General features: G+C 39.7%; 2 protein-coding genes across 4 annotated transcripts; one reads left to right on the top strand and one right to left on the bottom strand.

The window, feature by feature from the left end:
- Window positions 1-5,016: 5,016 nt before the first annotated feature.
- LOC103708561 (ATP-dependent (S)-NAD(P)H-hydrate dehydratase) lies at window positions 5,017-11,894 on the top strand. 3 transcript variants are annotated; one of them, XM_008793541.4, is made up of 12 exons: window positions 5,017-5,160; window positions 5,457-5,736; window positions 7,502-7,578; window positions 7,751-7,860; window positions 7,936-8,050; window positions 8,778-8,840; window positions 8,962-9,125; window positions 9,205-9,266; window positions 9,428-9,494; window positions 11,198-11,263; window positions 11,379-11,507; window positions 11,587-11,894. In XM_008793541.4, exons 2-12 carry the CDS (start codon window positions 5,496-5,498, stop codon window positions 11,612-11,614), a joined length of 1,122 nt encoding a protein of 373 aa, XP_008791763.1. In that variant the 5' UTR covers window positions 5,017-5,160; window positions 5,457-5,495; the 3' UTR covers window positions 11,615-11,894. The 3 variants fall into 3 exon arrangements, with proteins under 3 accessions (XP_008791763.1, XP_008791765.1, XP_008791764.1); XM_008793543.4 differs by having other exon boundaries at window positions 5,018-5,160; window positions 5,467-5,736; XM_008793542.4 differs by having other exon boundaries at window positions 5,018-5,160; window positions 5,440-5,736.
- Window positions 11,895-12,701: 807 nt separating this feature from the next.
- On the bottom strand, window positions 12,702-18,945 carry LOC103708562 (inositol transporter 1-like). The gene is made up of 6 exons (XM_008793544.4): window positions 18,738-18,945; window positions 17,942-18,012; window positions 17,452-17,787; window positions 14,518-14,625; window positions 14,239-14,421; window positions 12,702-13,698 (listed from the first exon to the last, which is right to left on the bottom strand). Exons 1-6 carry the CDS (start codon window positions 18,877-18,879, stop codon window positions 13,027-13,029), a joined length of 1,512 nt encoding a protein of 503 aa, XP_008791766.2. The 5' UTR covers window positions 18,880-18,945; the 3' UTR covers window positions 12,702-13,026.
- Window positions 18,946-22,546: the final 3,601 nt, after the last annotated feature.

The following is a 22,546-nucleotide window of genomic DNA, read 5'->3' as shown; positions in this document are numbered from 1 at the left end:
CGACAACCGATCTAGTTTAGCTCTTGGAGCCTGATGGCACATGAAAATCAAAGCATAGGTTAGGATGTGAGACATTGCAACTCTCTTGGCCTTTGACAATGAGGCACAGCACTTTGATTAAAACATCATGTGAGTAGCAATTGAAGCAACATTTCTTCTGGTCCAAAACTTCACTGCTTGGCTTCATCTTTAAGCATTAGCCAACCAAGAAAACATAATGATTCATTCACATTGTTGACCCTGCAAGTCAAGTAGCCTATTAATGCAAAAGATTTGATTTCAATATTCAAACTTATGACCATGCATAGGTGTACATTGCTTTGCATTCACACTTGGCATGTGGAACCACAAAACACCAATATGTAAGTGTAAGTGATAGGGAACTTTCCTAAAGAATATAAAGAAGGACCAAGTCCTCTCCTTCCTCACCAAAAAACAAACATATTGTACCAAAAGCTTGTTGCTTAAGGAAGTGGGTTGGGTATCTCAAGGAATTATTCCAATATGCCTCCCTCTGACTCCAGCTATCTCCAAATCTTGTGATTTGTGGGGCCCTTCACCATCATCTAAATTCTCAGATATGTCCAAAACTATGGTCAAGTCTCAAATGAATCATAATTTATTCATCAATCCCATATACACCAGAAAATAAGCTTATATTCTAATAGATATCCACCTCAGCAGCCATTTCCAGAGATAAATACCAGCTCATATTTGCAGTGATCTTGCCCTTCTTCCTTCTGATGAGATTATGTATATAAAAAAACAAAAAAGCTGAAGGTGGCAAATTATATTCAGGATATTTGGGCTATGATGAGTGTTGGTGTGGCTTTTTAGGCTAAGCATGTGTTCAGAAAGGCAAATGGGACCGCGGATTGGATGGCTTCGTATGTGGCCAGTCACTACGGAGGCATCATGTGGGTTGGGAAGGAGGACATGCCTAGAGCGCTTCGAAACTTGTTGTTTTCTGATCTTATTGGATGTATTTGTACTCGAACTATATGAATCATCTGTTTTAGCAAAAAAAAATGACGAATTATATATATAACCTATCGAGATCCAAGAGGAAACTAAAAATAACTTCTAGAGTCGGGTCCTTGTCCGCATTATGAAGACCTTTCCATAAAGGTTAAAGCAGCTTCTTCTTCTTCTTGTTGTTTGGTGATATCTTTACAGTATAGTACAAGAGCAAGATTAAAAAAAAAACTAAATCTTGAAAAAATTGGACTTCTTATATAGTTTGAGGCTGAGTGACATGAGAGGATTGTGTTAGAAGTAAATTATGATAACCATAGACATCATCAACTTACCTACTCTCATCAATTTCTAGGAAAATGATGACATCTCCAAACATATAAAGAAACAAAAGATGACAAGTATAAAAATTTGCATTTGTTTTGGAGTATTCGATATTCATGACAAATGGTCAAAAGGTTAGAACAGTATTGCATGTCTCCTTTGAAATGCCTGACACCATAATTAGTTAAATCAGGGTAGATCATGCATGGATGGCTGGGCCCAAACCAGCCCTTGTCATTGTATCAGTAAAAAAAACTAGGGGGCAAAAATGACAATGAAGAGTTCATGGAAATTCTTGGTTAACGACCCAAGATATCATGATGTGTTTCTTGGGATGTATTAATTACATAGAGAACAAGTAAGTATCTCTTCTTTTTCTTCATTTAAATATCTCATGCAATTATAAGTGTCTTGCCTTTACCCACTTTAATATTTTTCTTAAGCAATTTTGCTTATTTCTCATAAGAACTTGATTAAGAATTTGGATTTCGATTTTTTAATCTATAGAAATTCTTCAACTAGATCAGTCTTTTAACTTTATCGACTTGAAATGCTAGATATGCATTCCCCTTCTCCATCCATCAAAATCTGCTTGCTAACACCTGATTATAAGCAAGAAATCAAAATCACAACATTAATACAGTCCTACTAATGCTAATCCTCCACCTATTAAGTACTAATAACTAATAATCCATAGTATATTTGAGCCACAAAATTGGTGGACATGAAAGCTTGCGATCGACCTGCTACATGTACACACATTGAATTCAAGCAAATTTTTCCAAATTTTACTCATCCATCTATACTGCATGTCACTCAAAATAAGCCCCCACTTGGACATGTCATTTAACTCTATGAGCACTATTCAAGTCCTCATGTCAAAAATGAGTGTATTTTTATATATACCCTATATAGTCATATGTCATCTAAAAAATGCTATCTATTTAGCATTTTTAATTGTAAATTAGTCACTAAACCGAATCAATGGAAGGAAGAGAATAAGATAAGAAGGATGTCAACCAGTATAATTGGTAAAATGATAACGATTTGATACCTGTGACCTGGGTTCATATCTAAAAAATGCTATCTATTTAGCATTTTTAATTGTAAATTAGTCACTATACTGAATCAATGGAAGGAAGAGAAATAGATAAGAAGAATGTCAACTAGTATAGTTGGCAAAATGATAAGCATTTGATACCCGTGGCCTGGGTTCATATCCTAGTTTCATTCTTTCTTCGGTCGAGCTTCCTTCCATTATAATCCTCCAATAGAAAGAGGATACAACAACAATCCTTCTTCCACTATTGATAAATTTAAATTAATAGATTATTGGATTAGGCAGGCATGTAATTGTCATTGATCTGTGCTAAATAAACTAATATGGTTTCACATATACTTATACTTAGATGACCTTGTCAGACTATGTGTTTATAGATATATAGATGGATAGATATATAGATATATTCGTATGGCTTTTCATTCAGGGATATGTTTTATCGACTTACTTGGATCCACGTGGACCCTCTCATAGAGGAACTAGCTTAGCTTATCCACACAACTAATAAATCATATATGACTACTAGCATGCAAAATTCAGTATTAGGTCACCATCAAATGATCTCACCTTTCATATATTCTAACCGATGGTGATCAGCTTCTTCCCGATTACTAGTGTTGGAAATAAGCCGAGCTAGGCTAGGCCATCCCCCTATTCAAGCCCGGCTCAAAAAAATTTTAGGCTTCCAATTAGTGATGGGCATCGGGCCGTGCCGGGCCGGCCCGGCCCAGGCCCATCGGGCCACGGACTAAACGGGCCGTGCCTGGCACGGCCCGTTTGGAGGGGGGAGAAAATAGCCGTTGGAACGTTTGGAGGGGGGAGAAAATAGCCGTTTCCAACGGCTATTTTTGGTTTTTCCCCAAAATGCCCCTCCCAACAGTCCAAAAACGGCAATTTGAGGGGTATTTTGGGAAAAAAATTTTCTGGCTCGCGGGCCGTGCCGGGCTGGCCTGCGGGCCGTGCCGTGCTTGGCCCGCGGGCCGTGCCAGCCCAGGCCCTTATGGGCCGTGCCGGGCTCGGCCCGCGGGCCAGAAAATGGTAACCCAGCCCGGCCCCCTTTCATGGGCCGTGCCAGGCACGGCCCGTTACTGTAGCAAGCGGGCCGTGCCAGGCCATGGGCGGCCCGGCCCAGCGCCCATCTCTACTTCCAATCGGATTTAGGTCCCCAAATATTTTTGAAAAATTTTGGCCCGAGCCGAACCCGATTGGGCTTAACCCGAATTATTTATTTGGGCTAAAAACTAGTCTGGCCCAAATATGATTGGAGCCTAATCTTTCAATCTTTTATACTGTAACTTCACGTTTTATCGATGAAATACCGTAGCTTCAAATTAGTAACCATCTGACGATCAAAAATATATTTATCAAAAAAGTAGATTGATAGCATAATTGGAAATGGCGTTCTTACATTTCAAGCAGTTCATAAACAAGTATCTAAGTTAGAGCTGCATTTTGGGCTCTGTTTTGAGTTTTGTCCAGGCTTAGGCTGGGCAGCCGGCTAAGCTAATAATATATTTGAGCTCGGTTAAAAAAATATATAGACTCTATATCTAAGTCCAAATCCGATTCAAAATCTTTGGAACAATGAGTGCATCATAGATGGGATATCCACCCGGAAATTTAGTGGGAGGTGAACGGACTTGAATATGATCCTGATCCGAGAAGCATCCGCCAACTTCCAATACGCTCCGCTGCTTCCTCCCGCACAGCAAACAGCCTTCCTTGACATTGATGACGTGGTCCGCCAACCGTGTGCTTGTATTTGTTGGGAACCGGCTGGGATTTTATCTTTTGTGTGAAAATATTCCTCGCTACATTGGCAATTGGATTACGCTGAGCGCAGAGTAGAAACTAAATTCCTCCAAGAGGAAAAAACTCAGTTTTCACTCCTTAAGGCAACAAATCTAAGTATTCATGATTAGGTGAGTTGCTGGCTATGTAATCTATAGGTTCTTTCTTTTGCAATTTTTTGTATTGGTTTGCATTGATTTCTTGAGTTGATTCTGGTTTTGAGATAATGTTTGAAATTGTACATCAAAATCTTTTTTTCTTAATTTTTATTGTTCGAATTGAGATTTTTAATTGCATTATTTTAGTTATTCTAGAATGTTATTAATTAGTATTAGACATGGTATGTCGTACTAGTCCGAATTGAGTGTTATAGGACGTACCATACTGTACCGGCTCGGTATTGGTATTCGGTACGGATGGCGTATCAATATTCAATATGCCAAAAAAGTTCCATACTAGACCGTAGACATTGTGCTACTGTGGCACCGATAGTCCAATACTTTCTAAATACAGAAGATTTTGATATTTTTTTTTGAAATAACCTAGATGACACCAATAAAACAAAGCTACAAATCTCAATAGGGAAAAGCTCAAGAAAACACCAATTTCAAAATGTTAGCTTCCTGATGCGCCCCCTGATACCAAGATAATACCGAAGCAATGTAAAAATTCTGATTTAATCACCAATGTTTGCTGTGATATAGAAAAGATAATGAGGGAAAAGGAGGTAATTTATCCAAATTACTGTTCATTCGCAAAGGAAAGGATTTGGCTCGGTGACCCGGTCCGTCCGCGGTCGGACCGGCAAACCGCCACCCGGCTCAGCGGGTTGGTTCCCCGCCGTTGGTTTTTGCACGCGATGTGCTCGACTCCGGAGAGGTTGCCATTTCTCAGCTCGCTTCTCTCGAAATCTTGCCAAGATTTATCAATCCAAATCTATCCCCTTTTTCCCTTAAATTTCCATACAAAGATTGTATCTTTCCCACGCGTCTCCTCTCCCCATCGATCAGGTACGGTTGATAATCTCATCCTATTTATTTCGCCGTCGATCTTTACCTCGAACTAGGCTTAGGGTTTCAGCCCAATTTGTACCTTTTTATTACCTCAATTCCTCTTATTTTTATCCATCGAGCGTCTTCTTATATGAAAACCCTTTGATTCCCAGTTGCTTTGGTGTATTTTTTTTGCTGGGGCCATTCAAAAAACAAACAAAAACTATCTTTTGAATCCATCTATTTATTCCTTCTTATATTTTCTGGGTTTTCCTCGTTTTCTTTGTCTCAATTCAGAGTGTGATTGTGTTTAGAGCGTTGCAGAGATGGATAACAAGTGATTGAGACATGATATGAGTAGTACGGTTGCTTTATCCGGTTGTTTCGAGAATTGGATGTTGGCGTCATCGTCGGCTATATTCAGGAGGCAGCTCTTCTTGTTAAAGACTTTGGGTGGACATTGTTGCCGAGTCCATATGGAGAGAATACACGGGGCAGAAGGCGCCAGAGCTGCCACTTTGGAGGCTGATGCCGAGGGGATAATTCGAAAGATTACACCCGTGATGGACCCCAGACTGTATAAAGGGCAAGCAGGTATGTTTTGGTTTTGTTTGCTGATTATTTTGTTTGGATTAGTATTAGTAATTTGATGTTCATGACCGTTACCTTCCATCCATTTGCTAGTATTTGTGATCCGCTGTGGCCATGGTTTGTTGAAATTATTGAAGTGCGATATGAATTAATATATAAAAATTTGAAACTAGTGTATTGAAAAAAAAAATCGCATTATGTTGGTGATGGGGTGCTTTGCATTATCATCGACCATGGTTCCGCTGACCAGCTTTGGACTGGGTTGTTGTATCGCTTTTGATGCTAGGGTCAACAAGGGTGTTTAATGTGTTCCCAACATTTTTTCCAGGTTATGATGGGTACTTCAAAATTTTTGTAAAGTTTTGCAGTAACATAACTTAAAGCATAGGAAGTAGAAAATACTTAAATCGGGACATGCTTGCGTAGTTATTAAAAAAAATTAAAAAAGAAGATTCTTCTTTGGACAGCCCAAGGAAGGTTTATGAACACAGAAATTGAAGAATATCAGAGAATAGCAGTTTCAGTGTGCTTTGCTTGCCTATTTGCGCACGGGAATCAATATTCTCATCTCTCTTTGGCAAGAACTGTAAATATGATGATGCAGAAAGAAAATCTTCACTTGGAAGAGTAATGGAGAAGCCTTTTTTTTTGTCCATTAAAATGGAACATTTTGTTCTATGTATGTGTTTTGCATGTTAAGCTTCCATATACCTTAAGCAGTTACTAGCAGTTTTGCCCAACAGCAAACAACTATACAGTAGTTAAGCAGTTTTCTGCCATGTCCTGCTTGGATTTTTCTCAAGGCAAGAAGAGGCTAAATACCTAGCTGCAGAAGGAATCTCATGTTCCAACTGTCAATTAGATGGAGGCTGATGAGCTTGTTAGAACACCAGACAAGGTCATGTAAGGTTAGTATGTCATCCTTCCTCCCTCTTTCACTTCGTCTCTCCTTCTTTAGTCTCGACCCATAGCAGATCTGTGACCAAAGTAAAGGGAAAGAGAGTGTGGCCTGCAAGTTCTCTTTTTTCAAATAAGGTGACCCTGTCAGGTTGCATTCAGTGCCAGTTGAGACAATGCTGATACCGGCCAATCCCAACTGGTTTCGGCCATGATGGGCAGGACATCCTGATTCGGTGAGGATTAGTGTCTCATTACCTTGTCCTGACCCCATTTCCTCATCAGAACGGTATAGTACCCATGGTACCATCTCATTTCGGCAGGTCCTTAATCCTTGCTTCAAGTTTAGGTTCAAATCTTGAATGTGTTATCTGTACTTTGATGCTAATCAAAAGCATTATAACACCTAAATGTATTCCGTTAGTAGAAACTTGATGTCCAATGTAGGGCTTATTGCACCTGGAAGGTGGTTGTTTTCATTATTCCTTTTCCTTTTTTTTAGGAGGGTGTTGCAGGTTGTTACGTTTTGAATAGAATGAGAACTTCTTGAGTAGAAGCTGAAAATAACTTTGCTGGCCAATTGAACTGTTGGCTTGAGAGAATCCAAATTTAATCATATTCCTGAAGGTTCTGTTCAGATTCTCGTTGCTAATTACATGATGCGCTAACGTATCCTTGAAAAGGAAAAATGTTATGACATGCAACAATATTCTGCATAAAAATGCATCCGTTTTTGCTGAGCAAAAATCCTCTTTTGACACTTTAATTCGATATATTTAATGGCATCACCTTCTTTTCATATACTTTTTGTACAGTCAGTAATATTTCAATCAAAATATGTTTCCAGTTTTAATTTTAAATTTTTCTTCAGGGAAGGTAGCAGTTATTGGTGGGTGCCGGGAGTATACAGGTGCTCCATATTTTGCTGCTATATCAGCCTTGAAAATTGTCAGTACTTTTATCTCTTGTAACATTCAATGTTCATTTATTATATTGGTCAATACTTTTGTTTTTAGGGCAATACTTGCCTATTCAGTCACACTTTAGGACACTTGTGTTTACAATTTCGCATGGCATATTTGTTATCAAAGGTACTAACAATTATGCATGCATCCCACAGGGTGCAGACTTATCTCATGTTTTCTGTACAAAAGATGCTGCAACAGTAATAAAAAGCTATAGTCCTGAGTTAATTGTGCACCCTGTTTTAGAAGAATCATACGGAGTAAGGTAATTTTTACTAGCTTGATTTAATGAGCTTGTGAACCTGACAATCTAGGCTAATTGCATGACTTGATTTCTTAGGGATGATGAGAAAGCATCAGTTTTTGGTAAGGTTGTTGGTGACGTTACAAAGTGGATGCAAAGGTTTGATTGCCTTGTTGTTGGTCCAGGTCTTGGAAGAGACACATTTCTTCTGGTATGTTTCCAAATGGAAGAATTTCTACTAAAGAAAAAGTCCTCTAGACTGTACACTTGTTGAAAACAGTAGCGTGTATTGAATTTTATCCTGCTAACCTATTTTGTCTTCATGCATTTGCATTTCAGATATGATTTAAGCCCAAGGCCCTGGAGCTTAGGCAGTTTATTTTGTTTTCTGAATATCATTTTATTTGTATGCCATGGATTAGTTCTTCATTGCTGAATCCTTGATTGTTCTTTATTGATCCTAATAATTTTATTGGCACTCCTTTAGTTCATTGCATCTGTTGATATCTCTTTAGTTTGTGTACCATAATTATCTGATTTGCAGGAACTTAGGGCAAATCGCCAATTGTTATTACGGTAACCTTCTAGCAGCATGCTGCATTGCATCTGGAAATTAGGCTTATCAACTTTCTAAAGAGGTTTCATGTGAAGATTTTCTTTATTACTTAACAGATAATTTCTCTTCTTGTTATCCCTTATGCTTTCTAAATCTTTCCTCAATTGCTTTTCGGTTTCTTATGGCTATTGGCTGTTCAATTTGTTAAACTTGGAAATGGAGATATTTTGGAATCAAAACAAATAAAAGACTCATCTTGCCTCAAGTAAACCTGGTTCATCATTGTCAATATTGCTAATTGTAAACTCAAATACAATGCTACTTGGCTGAGAAAGTAGGTAATTTGACCCATTTTATCAAAAATCTTGTTTCATGTATCCAGGATTGTGTGAGTGGCATCATTAGACATGCACGAGAAGCAAATATCCCAATTGTGATTGATGGGGTATGTGTTTTATGAGCGACATAAAAATGCACCTTTATACATAATATAAACAAGCAGCGTCCTGTATATCAAATAAATTGGACTTTTTACTACTTTATGGTGACATAATCATTTTGTGCAGGATGGTTTGTTTCTTGTCACGAACAACCTTGATCTAGTTAAAGGATACTCCTTAGCTGTCCTAACGCCTAATATTAACGAGTATAAGCGTCTTGTTGAGAAGGTTCTAGATTGTGAAGTAAATGAGGAAGAGGCTTCCGAACAGTTAAAATTGCTTGCTAGACGGTAATTACTTGTTTATATATGTTCTTTGTTACTCTTGTCAATCACAAAATGACTACAAATAGGTTGTTCGCTTGTTCAGGATTGGTGATGTAACCATCTTTCGGAAAGGAAAATTGGACCTTATCAGTGATGGTGAAAGAGGTCTGCACTAAGTTATTGATATACTCTAGTCATCTAATGCAACATTTTGAATCATTTTACCAAAGACAGTGTTTACATGGAACACATTCCTTTTCCCTTTTGTTTGCTTTGTTGCTTGGGAAAACTGATATTTGATGAGCTGTGCATTATTCGGTGTTCAGTCAATAAGGTGAGCATTTCTGGATCACCTCGGCGTTGTGGCGGTCAAGGTGATATCCTATCTGGCAGGTTTGTTTTTGATATAGGTGCTATACATAACTTTCGGCTTTGTCATTTTTCTTTTACCAATCACTATCTGGCTTTCACTTTAGATCTACTGTATTTAGAGCTCCATAACCTTGGCTTTCGGATCTCTCTTCGTGTTCTTGTTCTTTCCTCTTTATTTTTAGTGCACTAAACTTATCAAATTGATTAAACAAATGTATTTAGTTATGGGGTAGTAGAATACTCCGATATGCTTAAAGGTCCTATTGTGGGATAGTGAAGCCTGGAATAGCCATCCCTGTTAGTCTGTATTCTTCTTATATACTAGGTAGTTTTGGTTCTGTTTGGTTGCCTTGAGATAGAATAAGCTGGTATTGAAATTTTGTGTTCCCCCTTTCTCTCAAGAATTACTTATTCCACCCATGCCCATGAAATAGTTTAACCAAAGAAAATCTGAATAAGGTGGTCAGGGGGCATTGACCAAAATAATCTGATCCAGTATAAACTGGGACAAGGAGCTGCTTTTTGGCTGGAATAGGGCATATGCAGCTCCTTATTGTGCAATCAAATAGGTTTGCAGTGGAAAATTAAAAGAGGCACTGTAAGAATTGGCCTTCAGGGAGAGTTACATATATACCCCAGTGCAGCAGTTATATTGAATCATTTCAGAGCATGTAATAACATTGAATTACTTAAAGTTCTCACGCGATGTATGTTCTTCCTATCGACAAATATACTATGGGTTTTGCTGCTCAGTGTTTTAAAATGGCTGCACGTGGAAATATGGTTCCCTGACTGCACCAAATTGCCGATATGTGGTCATACCTCGTATGGGCCCACACAAAAGGCAGTCAACTTAGCATTATAAGGCCACTTGTGTAGCCCACTTAGAAGGACCATATTCGCCTCCCATTCTATATTGAGTCTGTGCACATGGAGCAGGTTTCAGCTAATGGGTAGGTTAGATGTGGGTTTTAGGCAGCTAAGAATGTTAATATGTTAATATAACTATTGTTATTAGGTATAAGTACTAAGTGTTAATTGTTAGTTGTTATTGTTAGGAATGTTGCTCCAAAATATTATTATAGTTGTTGCTATTTTTATTATGTTTAATCTACTTATTTATTTTTAACTAGTTAAAAAATAGTAGGCATGTATGCATCTGCATATGCGGCCCCCATACTGTATATGCTTCATGTGGTTCTTTGACTGCTGGCATACTGCAGCCACCTTTTAAAAAATTGGTGCTCCTTATACTGTTCAAGTTCATGGATTTTTTAGGTCGTGAATATGTTATTATCATGTCATGATTCACTGCTTAATATTCTGTTGCAGACACTTATTATTCTATTTTGCTACCTACTTCTTTATAATGATGGTGGATTTCAACCTCCTGCTTTGACAGAATAGACAAGTTCAGATTAAGATAATAGTTTTTCGATAATTCATCATTTGGTGGGGTTTGAGATTTTAGCTTATTTGGCTAAAAGCTGAAGTTTCAGCAGTTTACATGAAAGTTATATATAGTTATTCAGGTGCTGCAAGAACTCGGCTGGCCTGTAGCTAAGTTATGATTTGCTAGGGTTCGATGGTCAAGATTTCTTCTAAGTTCTAATGCTACACATTTTGTACTTTCTGCGTTGATTCTTTACATGTTCGTGTTTTCAAAAAGTCCAGAATCCTGTCCCAGTGAACTTAAGCTTTCTTCTCTTAATTTTTGGTATTAGTGTTGCGGTATTTTCATCTTGGGCACGCCAGCGTCTGTCATCTACCAAAGAAGCCACTGAAAGGAGGTTTGACAGCTTATGCCACAAATACCTGCGTCAATAATGTTTATTTGCAGTTATGTTCTGCTTCTGGTCCTTGTTTGTGTTTATATCGTCGAGCTCTAATTTATATTTATTTTAGTTTGTCGAATCCAATGGTGCTTGGATGCATAGCTGCTTCTGCGCTACTAAGGAAATCTGCAGCGCTTGCTTTCGCATCCAAGAAACGAGCAACCCTCACCACAGATATTATTGAGTGCTTGGGTAGGAGGTAAACATCTCTACCATGGAGTATAGAATAGTTTTAGCTATGAGTTCTGCAATTTCAAATTTCTGCTGCTCTATTGCAGCCTGGAGGACATATGCCCCGCCGAATGATGCCGCATCTCATGGATCTCGGTGGTTTGGAAGAGGAGTCAAACTTTTCTGCTTTTAATTACATGCTAATAATGTAAGATATGCTACATCTACAATTTTGTTGTTTATGAATTCCCATCGAGTTGAAGCTCAGAAGGTCTTGGTCTTGATTCCAGCAACTGGATTTGTCATGCAAGTAACTTTTCATGGTTTAGTTGGCTTCATACAGGAATATGTAAAAGAGGATCTGTGACTACATTTCTGAGTTCACTAAGTTTGATTTTAACTTGGTCATGTTTCATTTGACTAGACCAAAATAATTCCTGATAGATTAATATTCAGAGTATGGTCAAATGATAACTCTTTAACTATAATTGAGAATTTAGATTGAACTTGAGTTGTTGTTGCATCATCAAATAGAACTTAATAAAAGTCAACCGAATGGTACAAAACAAGAACAATCCTATTGAAATTCCACTACCTGAGTCTGTGTTCTCCAATTCAAAGTCCACTACATCAATAAGAAAATTAAATTTGATTGTTTTCTAGCGTAGATGGTAAAGATAATATCCTTCAGTTCTCCAGATTTTATATCCTGACTGTTTTGGTATACTATAGAGCCGCTTGGTTAAACAACTCAAGGAAGCCCATCACACTGTAGCAGAGTTTTTAGTCAAATCACATGCGATGCACATAGTTTATTGAAGAAAAGAAAACATGCGTTGGACAACTGTGATCCCACCCATCAAGATTGATGGGAGTCGACTGAACATCCATTTAGTCTTTACTTCTTTCCCTTGCTTGATCGAATGAATATGAAATATATCTGCTATAAGAATGGTATATATACATAGAAAGGATAGCAGGCAGCAATCATCTCAGCATGATTTCTTGTAGCGGTGAAAGAGGAAATATGTAACATCAAAGCCATATATATATATATACACATGGGATCTACTTTGTGGATGATTGGGAGAGATTTTTCTTCTGAATTGTTAGATTATATATATATATATATATATATATATAGAGAGAGAGAGAGAGAGAGAGAGAGAGAGAGAGAGAGAGAGAGAGAGAGACAATGGGCTCAACAAACACCATGAAGGCATTGCTTGCTGACTGATGCACAAATCCGGGACATTCTATTCCCACCATTAGCATAAGAAATATAAGGAGCCTATATATATAAGTACATACAGATGATTTTTTTTTTTTTAAAGCAGACATAACTAATACAGATATCTCGAGATAATGAGGTGGACTCAATGGCTGGCAGCATAGCAAGGAACAATAAAATAGGCTTTCAACTCTACAAGTGAGGATGCTTTGTCTTCTTTGTTCTTTAGATTTAACCAGATCTCCATGCACAGAGAGCACTATCCTTATAAAAGGCAAAGATAGTGCATGTACAGGAGAAAGAGTTCCTGCAGAAGTCAAGCCCCAGCTGCGAGGAGGCTTTGCCGACCACCATCACTACCCCATGCCCTCTCCCTCCATAACCTCTCCACCTGCTCGAAGGTCAAGCCCTTAGTCTCCGGCACAAAGAGTGCCACAAAGACGAATGCCACCACTGCAACTCCAGCAATGATCAAAAAGGTTCCTGCAGTCCCAACAGCAGACACAACCGTGAGGAATGTCTGCGACACAATCAGGTTGGACATCCAATTTACAGTGGCCGACATTCCCCCACACACACCACGATAGGCCTCCGGATAGATCTCTGAGTTCACCGCCCATGGTACAGGGCCCATGCCTGGGGAGAAGAAGGCAATGTATAGAGCCAGGCCTACAACTGCAAACCGCCCGAGCCTGGTCCCGCAGTTGCCATGGAGCGTGTGCACACCACAGAGACCGGTGGACTGCAGAAAGAATGCCCCGGAGAGCATGAGAAGGGAGATGATGACACCTGACAAGCTGGTGAGAGCCAAAAGGCGTCTGCCGCAACGGTCAATGAGATAGATTCCAACAATGGTCCCAGCAGCATTCATAGCTGCAACAATAAGGGAGAGGAGCAGTGCAAGTTGGTTGGAAGAGAAACCAGCCATCTTTACAATGGTGGGGCTGCAGTACATAACTGTGTTGATCCCAGTGAACTGTTGGAAAGCCTGCTCACGTATGGATTTTGTTGACCAAATTAGTTTCATCACCATATGATGCATATATGCATGTTAAAAAACATAGAAACATGCATATATACATAGCACGGTTAACAAAACTTCAAAGCGTATTTGTTGAGGCAGCCTTGCCAAAAACTCCCTCATGTTTTTAAATGACCCAAATCTAAACTGCATGAGGTCAACATATCTCTCATGCAATTTAACTTAATAAGTAAGGTTTTATGTCAAATAAAGCATGATAATTCATAGTAAGGTTTTATGTCAGCTAAAAGGATGTCGATTAGAATGGCTAAAAATCTTATAAAAGTTAAATCTAGAGTACCAAGGTCAAATTACAATCAGAAATATTGCAAGCATTAAAACTATATGGTGAAAGTCACATCATTTTGATATAACCTTCTCAGGATCCACATCATTAAAACCAAGTTACTGCAGATACTATTGTCTTCAAGTGGTTTCGGATTTTGATGAGATTTGGGTCATCTGGAAACAATCAAAGGAGTTTGGACACTTACCTCCACCTTTTACCTGAAGGCCAGCTCCTGCAAAAAATGCAAGTCTCATTTCCTTGACTCTGAAAACATCAAAGTAACTGACAGACTTCTCAGGCTGAACATCATCAGAAGCAGCAGCAAGCATATCAATCTCCTCCTCTAAACGGTCACGGTCATAGATTTTTGCAAGCACAGCAATAGCTTTAGCTTTATCATTCTGCAACATAGGTGAAAGACCAGGAATAGAAGGTTATATGTTGGGAGCAATATGACCTATTAAAACCTCTGATGAAAGGGCACATAGTTTGTTCACCTTCAGATAAAGCCAGTGTGGTGATTCAGGAAGTAATAGCATTAGAAAGAACTGAATAATGGCTGGCACTGCAGCAACTCCAAGCATCCAGCGCCAAGTCCCAGGAACCTGCACCACAGCAATAAACTAAGTAAAGAAAGTACACATGGAAGATACTCAAACCTTTGACTCCAAGATACAACTTCTGAATAAACGGTTGGACGTTAAAAAAACTAATTGCAGCCTACCGATAGTTGAAATAAAAGTTATGAAAAAGAAACCCTGAAAAGACAACTCTCAAACCATTCGCTTATGTTGGTAGAAAAAGATATGTCTATCAATGAAACATGAGCCAGAAAACCTATTTCACTAATTTATAGTGCATGTGTGATGCTGAATGGACATACTTCTAACATTTAAATTAAATAATTTTTGTGTAACTAACTCATTATACACCATTAATCCTATCTGACATCCATCAATATTTATAAGATCACAACACACCAATATAAAAACTGCAAGATACAGCTGACATCAAAACACGATTACTAAAAAATGAGAACTGTGGAAACGTTTCTGTAAAATGTTCAGGTCTGATTATAGCCAATAGCATTAGCACATAACATCACATATTGTAGCATATAAAATTGAACATTGTTATACAGAATAGTGTTGATAAGTATCAGCATTTCTTGACATCCATTATCCATTTGTTCTGTATAGATAGTACCAATGTTCTAAACCTGCAAAAAGAAAGGAATTTAATGAGGAGAACTTATAATTAATTCAAGAACTAAAAGGCTACATAGTTATTTAAACTTAATGATGAACAGCCATTACTTATTAGACTTTCTCTGTGCATGCAAAGTTTCAAACTAGTGCCACCTTCAACTGGGAGTATCATTAGAGTTCTATGGTGAAATTAAAATTAGACGAAAATTTATAATTTACTCAACTTATAAAAAATAAATTGGACAGATATTGAAACTTAAGATCATCAACTACATGATTCAGCTTTCTCTGGGTATTTAAGGTTTCAAACTAATTTCACCTTCAAGCAAGAGACTCGTCATAGCATAATAGTGAGTTGGATATGAAATTGAGGGAGATTTAACCAACATGGAGATGCAGCCCATGAGCAGGCCCTTGCTGATGCGGCCCACTTGGAAGCACACATATAGTAAGACAGGTCCAGTTCTAGGCCAGCCTACCAAAAAATAAGTCTAATGGGATCCCAACTTTTTGACTAGTAAGAATTTGTTTTGATCCCATTTTAGCCTACTTTTGTTCTGTATACACACATCCAGGAAGTTTCATAATTTCCAAAGGATTTCTTGCATGGAAACGAGTACCAAAGGAAGAATATTACTCAGTTTAAAAACTAAAAAACTATCATCCTGTATGATAGCCTGTTTGCTGTTCTGCAGTTACATTTCTCTTCCATTACCCTTTCTCTAAAGTGTTCTTCCTCCATCTTGCACTCTCCGCCTCAACCTCAACCGGTTTTAATTCTAAACCACATTCACGAGTCGTCTGCCTTAGCTTGCTACTGCATCAACCTATTTTTTAAAGCACCATAAGGCATCAAACTAATCAAAAGAGACGGTTTAGTAAATCTGAATTTGGAAGTACTAGCAATCACAAATAAGGAGCCATTCTTCTGTTATTTCTGTTGAGAGTATGAGCCACTGCAGACAAATTAAGCAACAATTCATGCAACTCCGACTCTGATACTTTTCATTGGAAAACATTTCAAAAAATATTGCAATTATTAGAATCATAAGTTCAATGAACTACTTGATGGTTTCATTGAGTTGACTTAAATAAGCATGAATTATTAAACATTTAATTCTTTTTGAAGAAAGGCTTTATGTCAAAGTCACTGGTCTAAATAATATTTAAAAAAGAAAGTTGACATAATACATAACTGGATGTAAAGTAGAGAGCAATCGGATCAGAACAATATTATCAACTACAAGAAGTGAACTATCAGAATTAACCATTAACTAGATTGATGAGAGTATAAGCCTACAATAAGAGCTATAAGAATGAATGTTAAAGGAGACAATATCTAGCATTTGACAGACGGTCGAAGTCACCACTCACCAATACCAGGTGGCTGGTATAGCGCACCAATCATCCATTGCTGCAGTTGGAGGGAAGACCAAAGTTTCTTCATGACATATAATGAATGCTAAATAATTAAGTAACATGCATCAAAAAGAATGTTAAACGCAACCAGTTATTGACAGAGCATATTTAGAAAATTACTTAAAATTTATGTGCAACCTGCAGACTTTTCTCGAGATGTTGCTGTATGTGTATTCAAAATCTGTAGTTATACATAAAATTAGAAAAGTATTGATGGTCTAAAAGGTGAAAGGGAATATAAACAAAACAGCTTCCCTTCTCTGCTTTGTGATGCTAATCCACGAAGCTTTTTGCAAAGTATGCATCTCTGGAACACGATGATGATGCTCCTTCAAAACCGGGCAACCAAAAAGTTTTCATGCATATATGTAAGACATTGACAAAAACATAAAGAAAGGTCCAACACACTAACCGAATTGAAACTTGACTTGGCTGACTTGGTCATGCTGGGCTCCAAGAACCAAGTATGAGAATGTCCTTTTACAATTGCTTAAAATGACTTCAAAACAAAGATGTAAAGGAAAAGGCTGATTCTGAACAATATACCAAGTTCTTTAATATCATTATATAGCTGAATTTCAAAGTCACTTGTTTAATCCCTTTGATATAAGAAGTTCTGCATTACATGCATAAATCACCAAATTTACTTCTTATGAAATTCAATCTGGAGAAAAGTTATATAGATGATTTGGCGTGATAAATATGCTTCATATTGGAAGGGAACTTAGAGGTTGATCAAGTAACTAATAGAATATTACAACTGACACTGCAGTAAAGGGAAAAGGCAAGATGAATTATATTTACCTCTGTAAAAGCGAGATTTACAAGGTACGAGAGAACCTGTCCGCCAGTGATCATGAGTACATTCGTGCCCACAAGACCTCCTCTAATCTCTGTGGGAGATGCTTCAGCAATATAAACTGGAGCAGTGACAGATGCTACGCCAGCACCCAAACCAACAAGGAGCCTTCCAAATATGAGGACATACGGGTCTGGAGCAGCACACATAACAAGTGATCCGATGGTGAAGACCACATCAGCAAGAAGAGTAGCCCTCTTGCGTCCGTATGCATCATTTACCCACCCACCCCCAGAAGCTCCAATCATAGCTCCTACTAATGCCATGCTTGCAATTGTTTCCTACCAAGTACATAAGTTCACTTCCTTTTGTGATAAGAAGGCTCATATGAAAACATAAAATCCTTCCTGGAATTATATGAGATCATCGATGTCTCCATGTTCTCATGTCGGCATCTCCCCGGAATTATGAAAAGGAACAGGGAACATATCATACCTGTAAAAACCTGTTTTCACGGACCACCTTAAAATCATCACGGATGTACAGAAGTGCGCCAGATATGACACCTGAAGATCAAAAATCCACCACCAACCAATCTTTTCAATGTTAAGAACGGAAAATTCTTCATCGGAAAAGAAATTGCAATTTTTTTACAAGAAATCAAATAAATCTAAAGTGTTATTTTCTAACAGATTAACCAGACAGTGAGAAACCAATAGACCATGAGATTCCTGGTTGAAATGCAAATAATTCCAACACTGTTTATGAAGAAAGGGGAAAAAATACACTCTCTCTGTCCGAGTATACAAATCAGATATCAAATTTCATACAAAAATGAATCCAAAAAAATTGTTAAAAAGGATTTGAACAATGGGCTGAAAACATTCAATTTTTGATTTTTTTTTAATTGAAAAAAAGAGCAATCTAGTGGAATCTTTCCGTATATAAATAAGAATTTGCTCATGAACCAACAGCCAAGCCAACAAACAGACAGACAGACAGACGACGACAACAACAGCAGTTACCCAGCAGTGGAAGAAGCACAAAACCAATACCGGTCACGCTCAATCAAAAATTCAAACTTTAATTATAACTCTACCGTAAAAACAGAAGAAAAATCCATCTTGACCATCAGATGAAGAAACCACGTACCTACAACAATAGTAACATGGGGTTCGAGTGCATCAAAATCAAAACTTTGACTTAAATTCTATTTCAAGAGCATCATATAAAAGAGACGACAAAAAAAACTATCAGATCGATGAACAACTTATTCTGAAGTAATCCATACCTGTGTCATAACCAAAGAGCAATCCTCCAATTCCAGCAGTCACCGTGAGCCCAACCACATACCGATTGCTAAAGTACGACATTTTCCTCTTCGGCAAGAGGTCCAGCGTCCCCGAGCTCCCCGCCATTGAGAGGATCGTCATCTTTCCCTTCTGTCACCACCCAAGTCGACCACCAATTCAAAGCTCAAACGACACCCCCCACCCAATACCATCCAAAAACAGCCAACCCCCCCCCCCCCACCCCCCCCCCCCCAAAAAAAAAAACCCGATCAAAATCCAAGAAATAAGGTTAGGTGATTGGGGGTGGCCTCCCCTTGGGTTCTTTTTATAGAAGAACAGGGCGTAAAATTTTGGTTATTAAGGGTTAATCGCTTCTCCTGGAAGGCAGGAAGATGACAAAGAGGTGGAGCTTGCGCTCGGCTTCGTTTCCTGCTTTCTTTCCTTCCTCCCCTTTTTCTAGAGAGAGGGGGGGGAGGGTGGCGGGAAACTCGTGACGGCAAAAGAAAGATGCGGACACGGACGAGAAGGGGATGGGAGTTGGGCCCGGTTTTCTCATGTAAAAAACGGGTCTTAAAAGTGCACTCCTGGGTTTCGAGAATCTTGTGTGTCATTACGAGGGTGTTTATGAGAGATAGGATCATGGGGGAGCGTGTCTGGGGATGATTAGAAAGTTGTAGATCAGTCTCCCAAGGAAAGGGCGGAGAGTGCCTCGTGCAGCTGTGGTAGGGTGCGTCGGTTGGCCGCCTCCACACCATATAGGCCTCTTGCCTCCTTTGTATCTGCCCTTGGAATGATAGTGCCGCCTCGACCATATGTAGGCAACGCCGAATAGATTTGGTATTCGGCACACTTAAAATCTCTTTGTCCAAGATCAAGGTTATTGGCTGCAGCTTATCCCTTAGTTTGTCCAAGTTGAATCAACACACACAAGATGCACAATAAAAGGAAAGCTTGCTGATTTGATTCAAAAAAAAAAGAAGACAAGAACAATCTATTGGGGGATTGATATATCCCGACACTAGCCCAATCTAGCGGGAATTAGTTTATCACAATGCTAGCCCAAGCCTTAGACAAACCTAAGGCCGAAATACACAGGCACAAGGCCTCCCAAGCCAATAGGCCGACACACACTTAGGTGGAAATACAAATGCCAAAAGATGTCTTAGATAGTCCTAATCTATCCCTTATATAGACCTAAGACGAAAGCAATTCAAAATTCAAATTCAAACATTCAAACAGAAAGACATAAATTCAAAAGATGTAGCCTTGAATCACGCCCTCATGAAGAGTCCTTGTTGGATGACACTTGGCCCCTCCAGAGTGCTCCATCCGACGCACATCAAGGCTGCAATTTTGGGCACCCATGATTGTCACCTTTGAATGGAGCGGTCCATGCACGCGGTTGATGACGTGGCTTGCGCGCATGACAGCCATTTGAATTGAATGGCGCCCATGATTGTCACCCTTGAATGAAGTGGTCCATTCGCACGGTTGATGACATGGCTTGCGCGCATGGCGGCCATTTGAATTTGAATGGCGCCCAAGGGTGGATCTCCATGGGCATAAAAGGGCTAAAATGATGGTCATCCAACGGAATGATGGGCGTTCGCGCACACAGATGACTGATGGGGGCTCACGGTCCAAAGCCCCTCATCAAGCCCCATGCCTCACTCCTTGGCGAGCATCCTTGGAGAAATCGCTGATGATGGACCGATTGTAGGTAACGCCAGTGGAATAATTCAATGCAAAGATCAACAATGAAAGTAAACTGAATTTTATTCTACTCTAATTGAAGAACAAACAAACAAGAACAATCAAAAGCAAAACAATCTAGTAGAGCAGTCAAGGATCTCTACTAGCCCAAATCTAGCAAAAAATCGAAAGGATCCCTTTCTAGCCCAATCTAGTAGAGATTGATGTATCAACTACTAGCTCAAGTCCTAGAACATAAGATCTAAGGACCGAAATCGGCACAATACCGTCCAAACCTTACGACCGACTCTCTCACAAGAGAACAAGATTAAACTCAACTCTGGGATGCCTGATAATGACTCCCTACAGCCCCTTTTATAGAATCAAAATCCTAGGACTCCTAGTTACAATAAAAGACCAACATAAGGTAAATCTCCCTAACATAGAAGCTAAGATAAACATGGAAAACAACCTCCCCACGGATCCTTGCTGATGTGGCTGCGTGCAAGGCTTCTCCACCCTTGATTTGGCTGCGATCAACGGCTTGGAGGAGTCCTAGAGGACCTCCAACTTGATCTCCCGAATTTTGCATGGGATCCGCATCCTGGATGCATGGGATGCGTGTCCCGGATGCACAGGACGTGTGATTCTGAGGATCTGCGGGATCTTTGACGAGATCAAGGTTGACAGAGTCGAGGTTGGCTCGGCCTGAGGTCGGCCTGGCCTCTGGCTGAGGTATGCTCGGCCTGAGGTCGCCCTGGCCTCTGGCTGAGGTCGGCTCGGCCTGAGGTCAGCTCGGCCTTCTGAGGTCGGCTCGGCCTGAGGTCAGTCTGGCCTTCTGAGGTCGGCCTGGCCTTCTGAGGTCGACCTGGCTTTCTGAGGTCGGCTCAGCTTTTTGACTAAGGTCCGAATGCCTGTTGGGTTAAGGGGACGAGCTCTGGCGCGCGGGCGGATCCAACGTGATGCCGATGTCGTAGATGAACCCCGTGGTCGGCCAAGGGTCGACCGGCCACAAGGCACATCAATTGGCCGCTTTGGCCCTCAGTTGGCGCATGGTCGTCCTCGGCTTGCCAGGGTCCTCAACATTCTCCCTCCCTTGAATAAGATCCTTGCCCTCAAGAATGAAGTTGGGGTACCTCTAAGCAACCTCATCCTAATCCTCCCATGTGGCATCCTCCTTGGGCAAGCCGCCCCACTAAATCAAGACTTGCCATATCTTGCATTGGGTTCGGCCTCATCGCCATATGCGATACTTGAGGGCTTCAACTAGTTGAAGAAGTAGTCGACCCTCTTCGTCAAATATGGGTAAGTCTTGTACAATCAATGATGGGTCACCAACCTTCTCTTTTAGCCAGGATACATGGAAGACCGGATGAACCTAAGATGAAGCCGGCACTCCAGTCGGTAGGCGACCTCTCCAATGCGTTCCATGATTCTGAACGGCCCATAAAATTTTTGAGATAACTTGTGGCTGAACTTGTCCTATAGTGATTTTTGTTGGTAGGGCTTCAACTTAAGATAAACAAATTGGCCGGGGTTGAAGATAACTTCTCTGCGGCCCTAGTCGTAGTATCGTTTCATCCTTTCTTGTGCCTTCCGAAGCTCTCTTTTTTACATTTGCTAAGACTTCATCTATTGCCAACAATTATTTCTCAACTTCCTCACTTCGGGCTGTGCCCCTCTCATATGCAGTCAATAGTAGAGGGGGCCTCCCATATACAAGCTCAGAAGGACTCATTTTAATGGAGGAATGGTAGAAAGTATTGTACCAGAATTCAGCCCAAGGTAAGAAGCCTTCCCACTGTGATTGTTGCTCGTGGCAGAAGCATCGCAGGTACTGCTCCAGAGTCTTATTGACTATCTATGTCTGGCCATCAGTCTATGGGTGATAAGAGGAACTGGCTTTCATTTTGCTTCCTTACAGTGTAAATAGTTCCTTCCAGAAAGTACTCATGAAGATTCGATCTCGGTCGGTGACGATGCTCCTCGAAACTTCATGAAGTTGAACAATAGTCTCCATGAACGCACGTACAACTGATTTGGCTGTGTAAGGATGTTTAAGAGGTAGGAAGTTCGCATACTTACTCAGCTGATCGACCACCACTAGGATCACCTC

Source organism: Phoenix dactylifera, chromosome 10 (genome assembly GCF_009389715.1).
Source record: "Phoenix dactylifera cultivar Barhee BC4 chromosome 10, palm_55x_up_171113_PBpolish2nd_filt_p, whole genome shotgun sequence".
Classification (NCBI taxonomy): domain Eukaryota; kingdom Viridiplantae; phylum Streptophyta; class Magnoliopsida; order Arecales; family Arecaceae; genus Phoenix; species Phoenix dactylifera.
The sequence above is the reverse complement of the archived record's forward strand: the minus strand, read 5'-3'. Positions and strand labels throughout refer to the sequence as shown.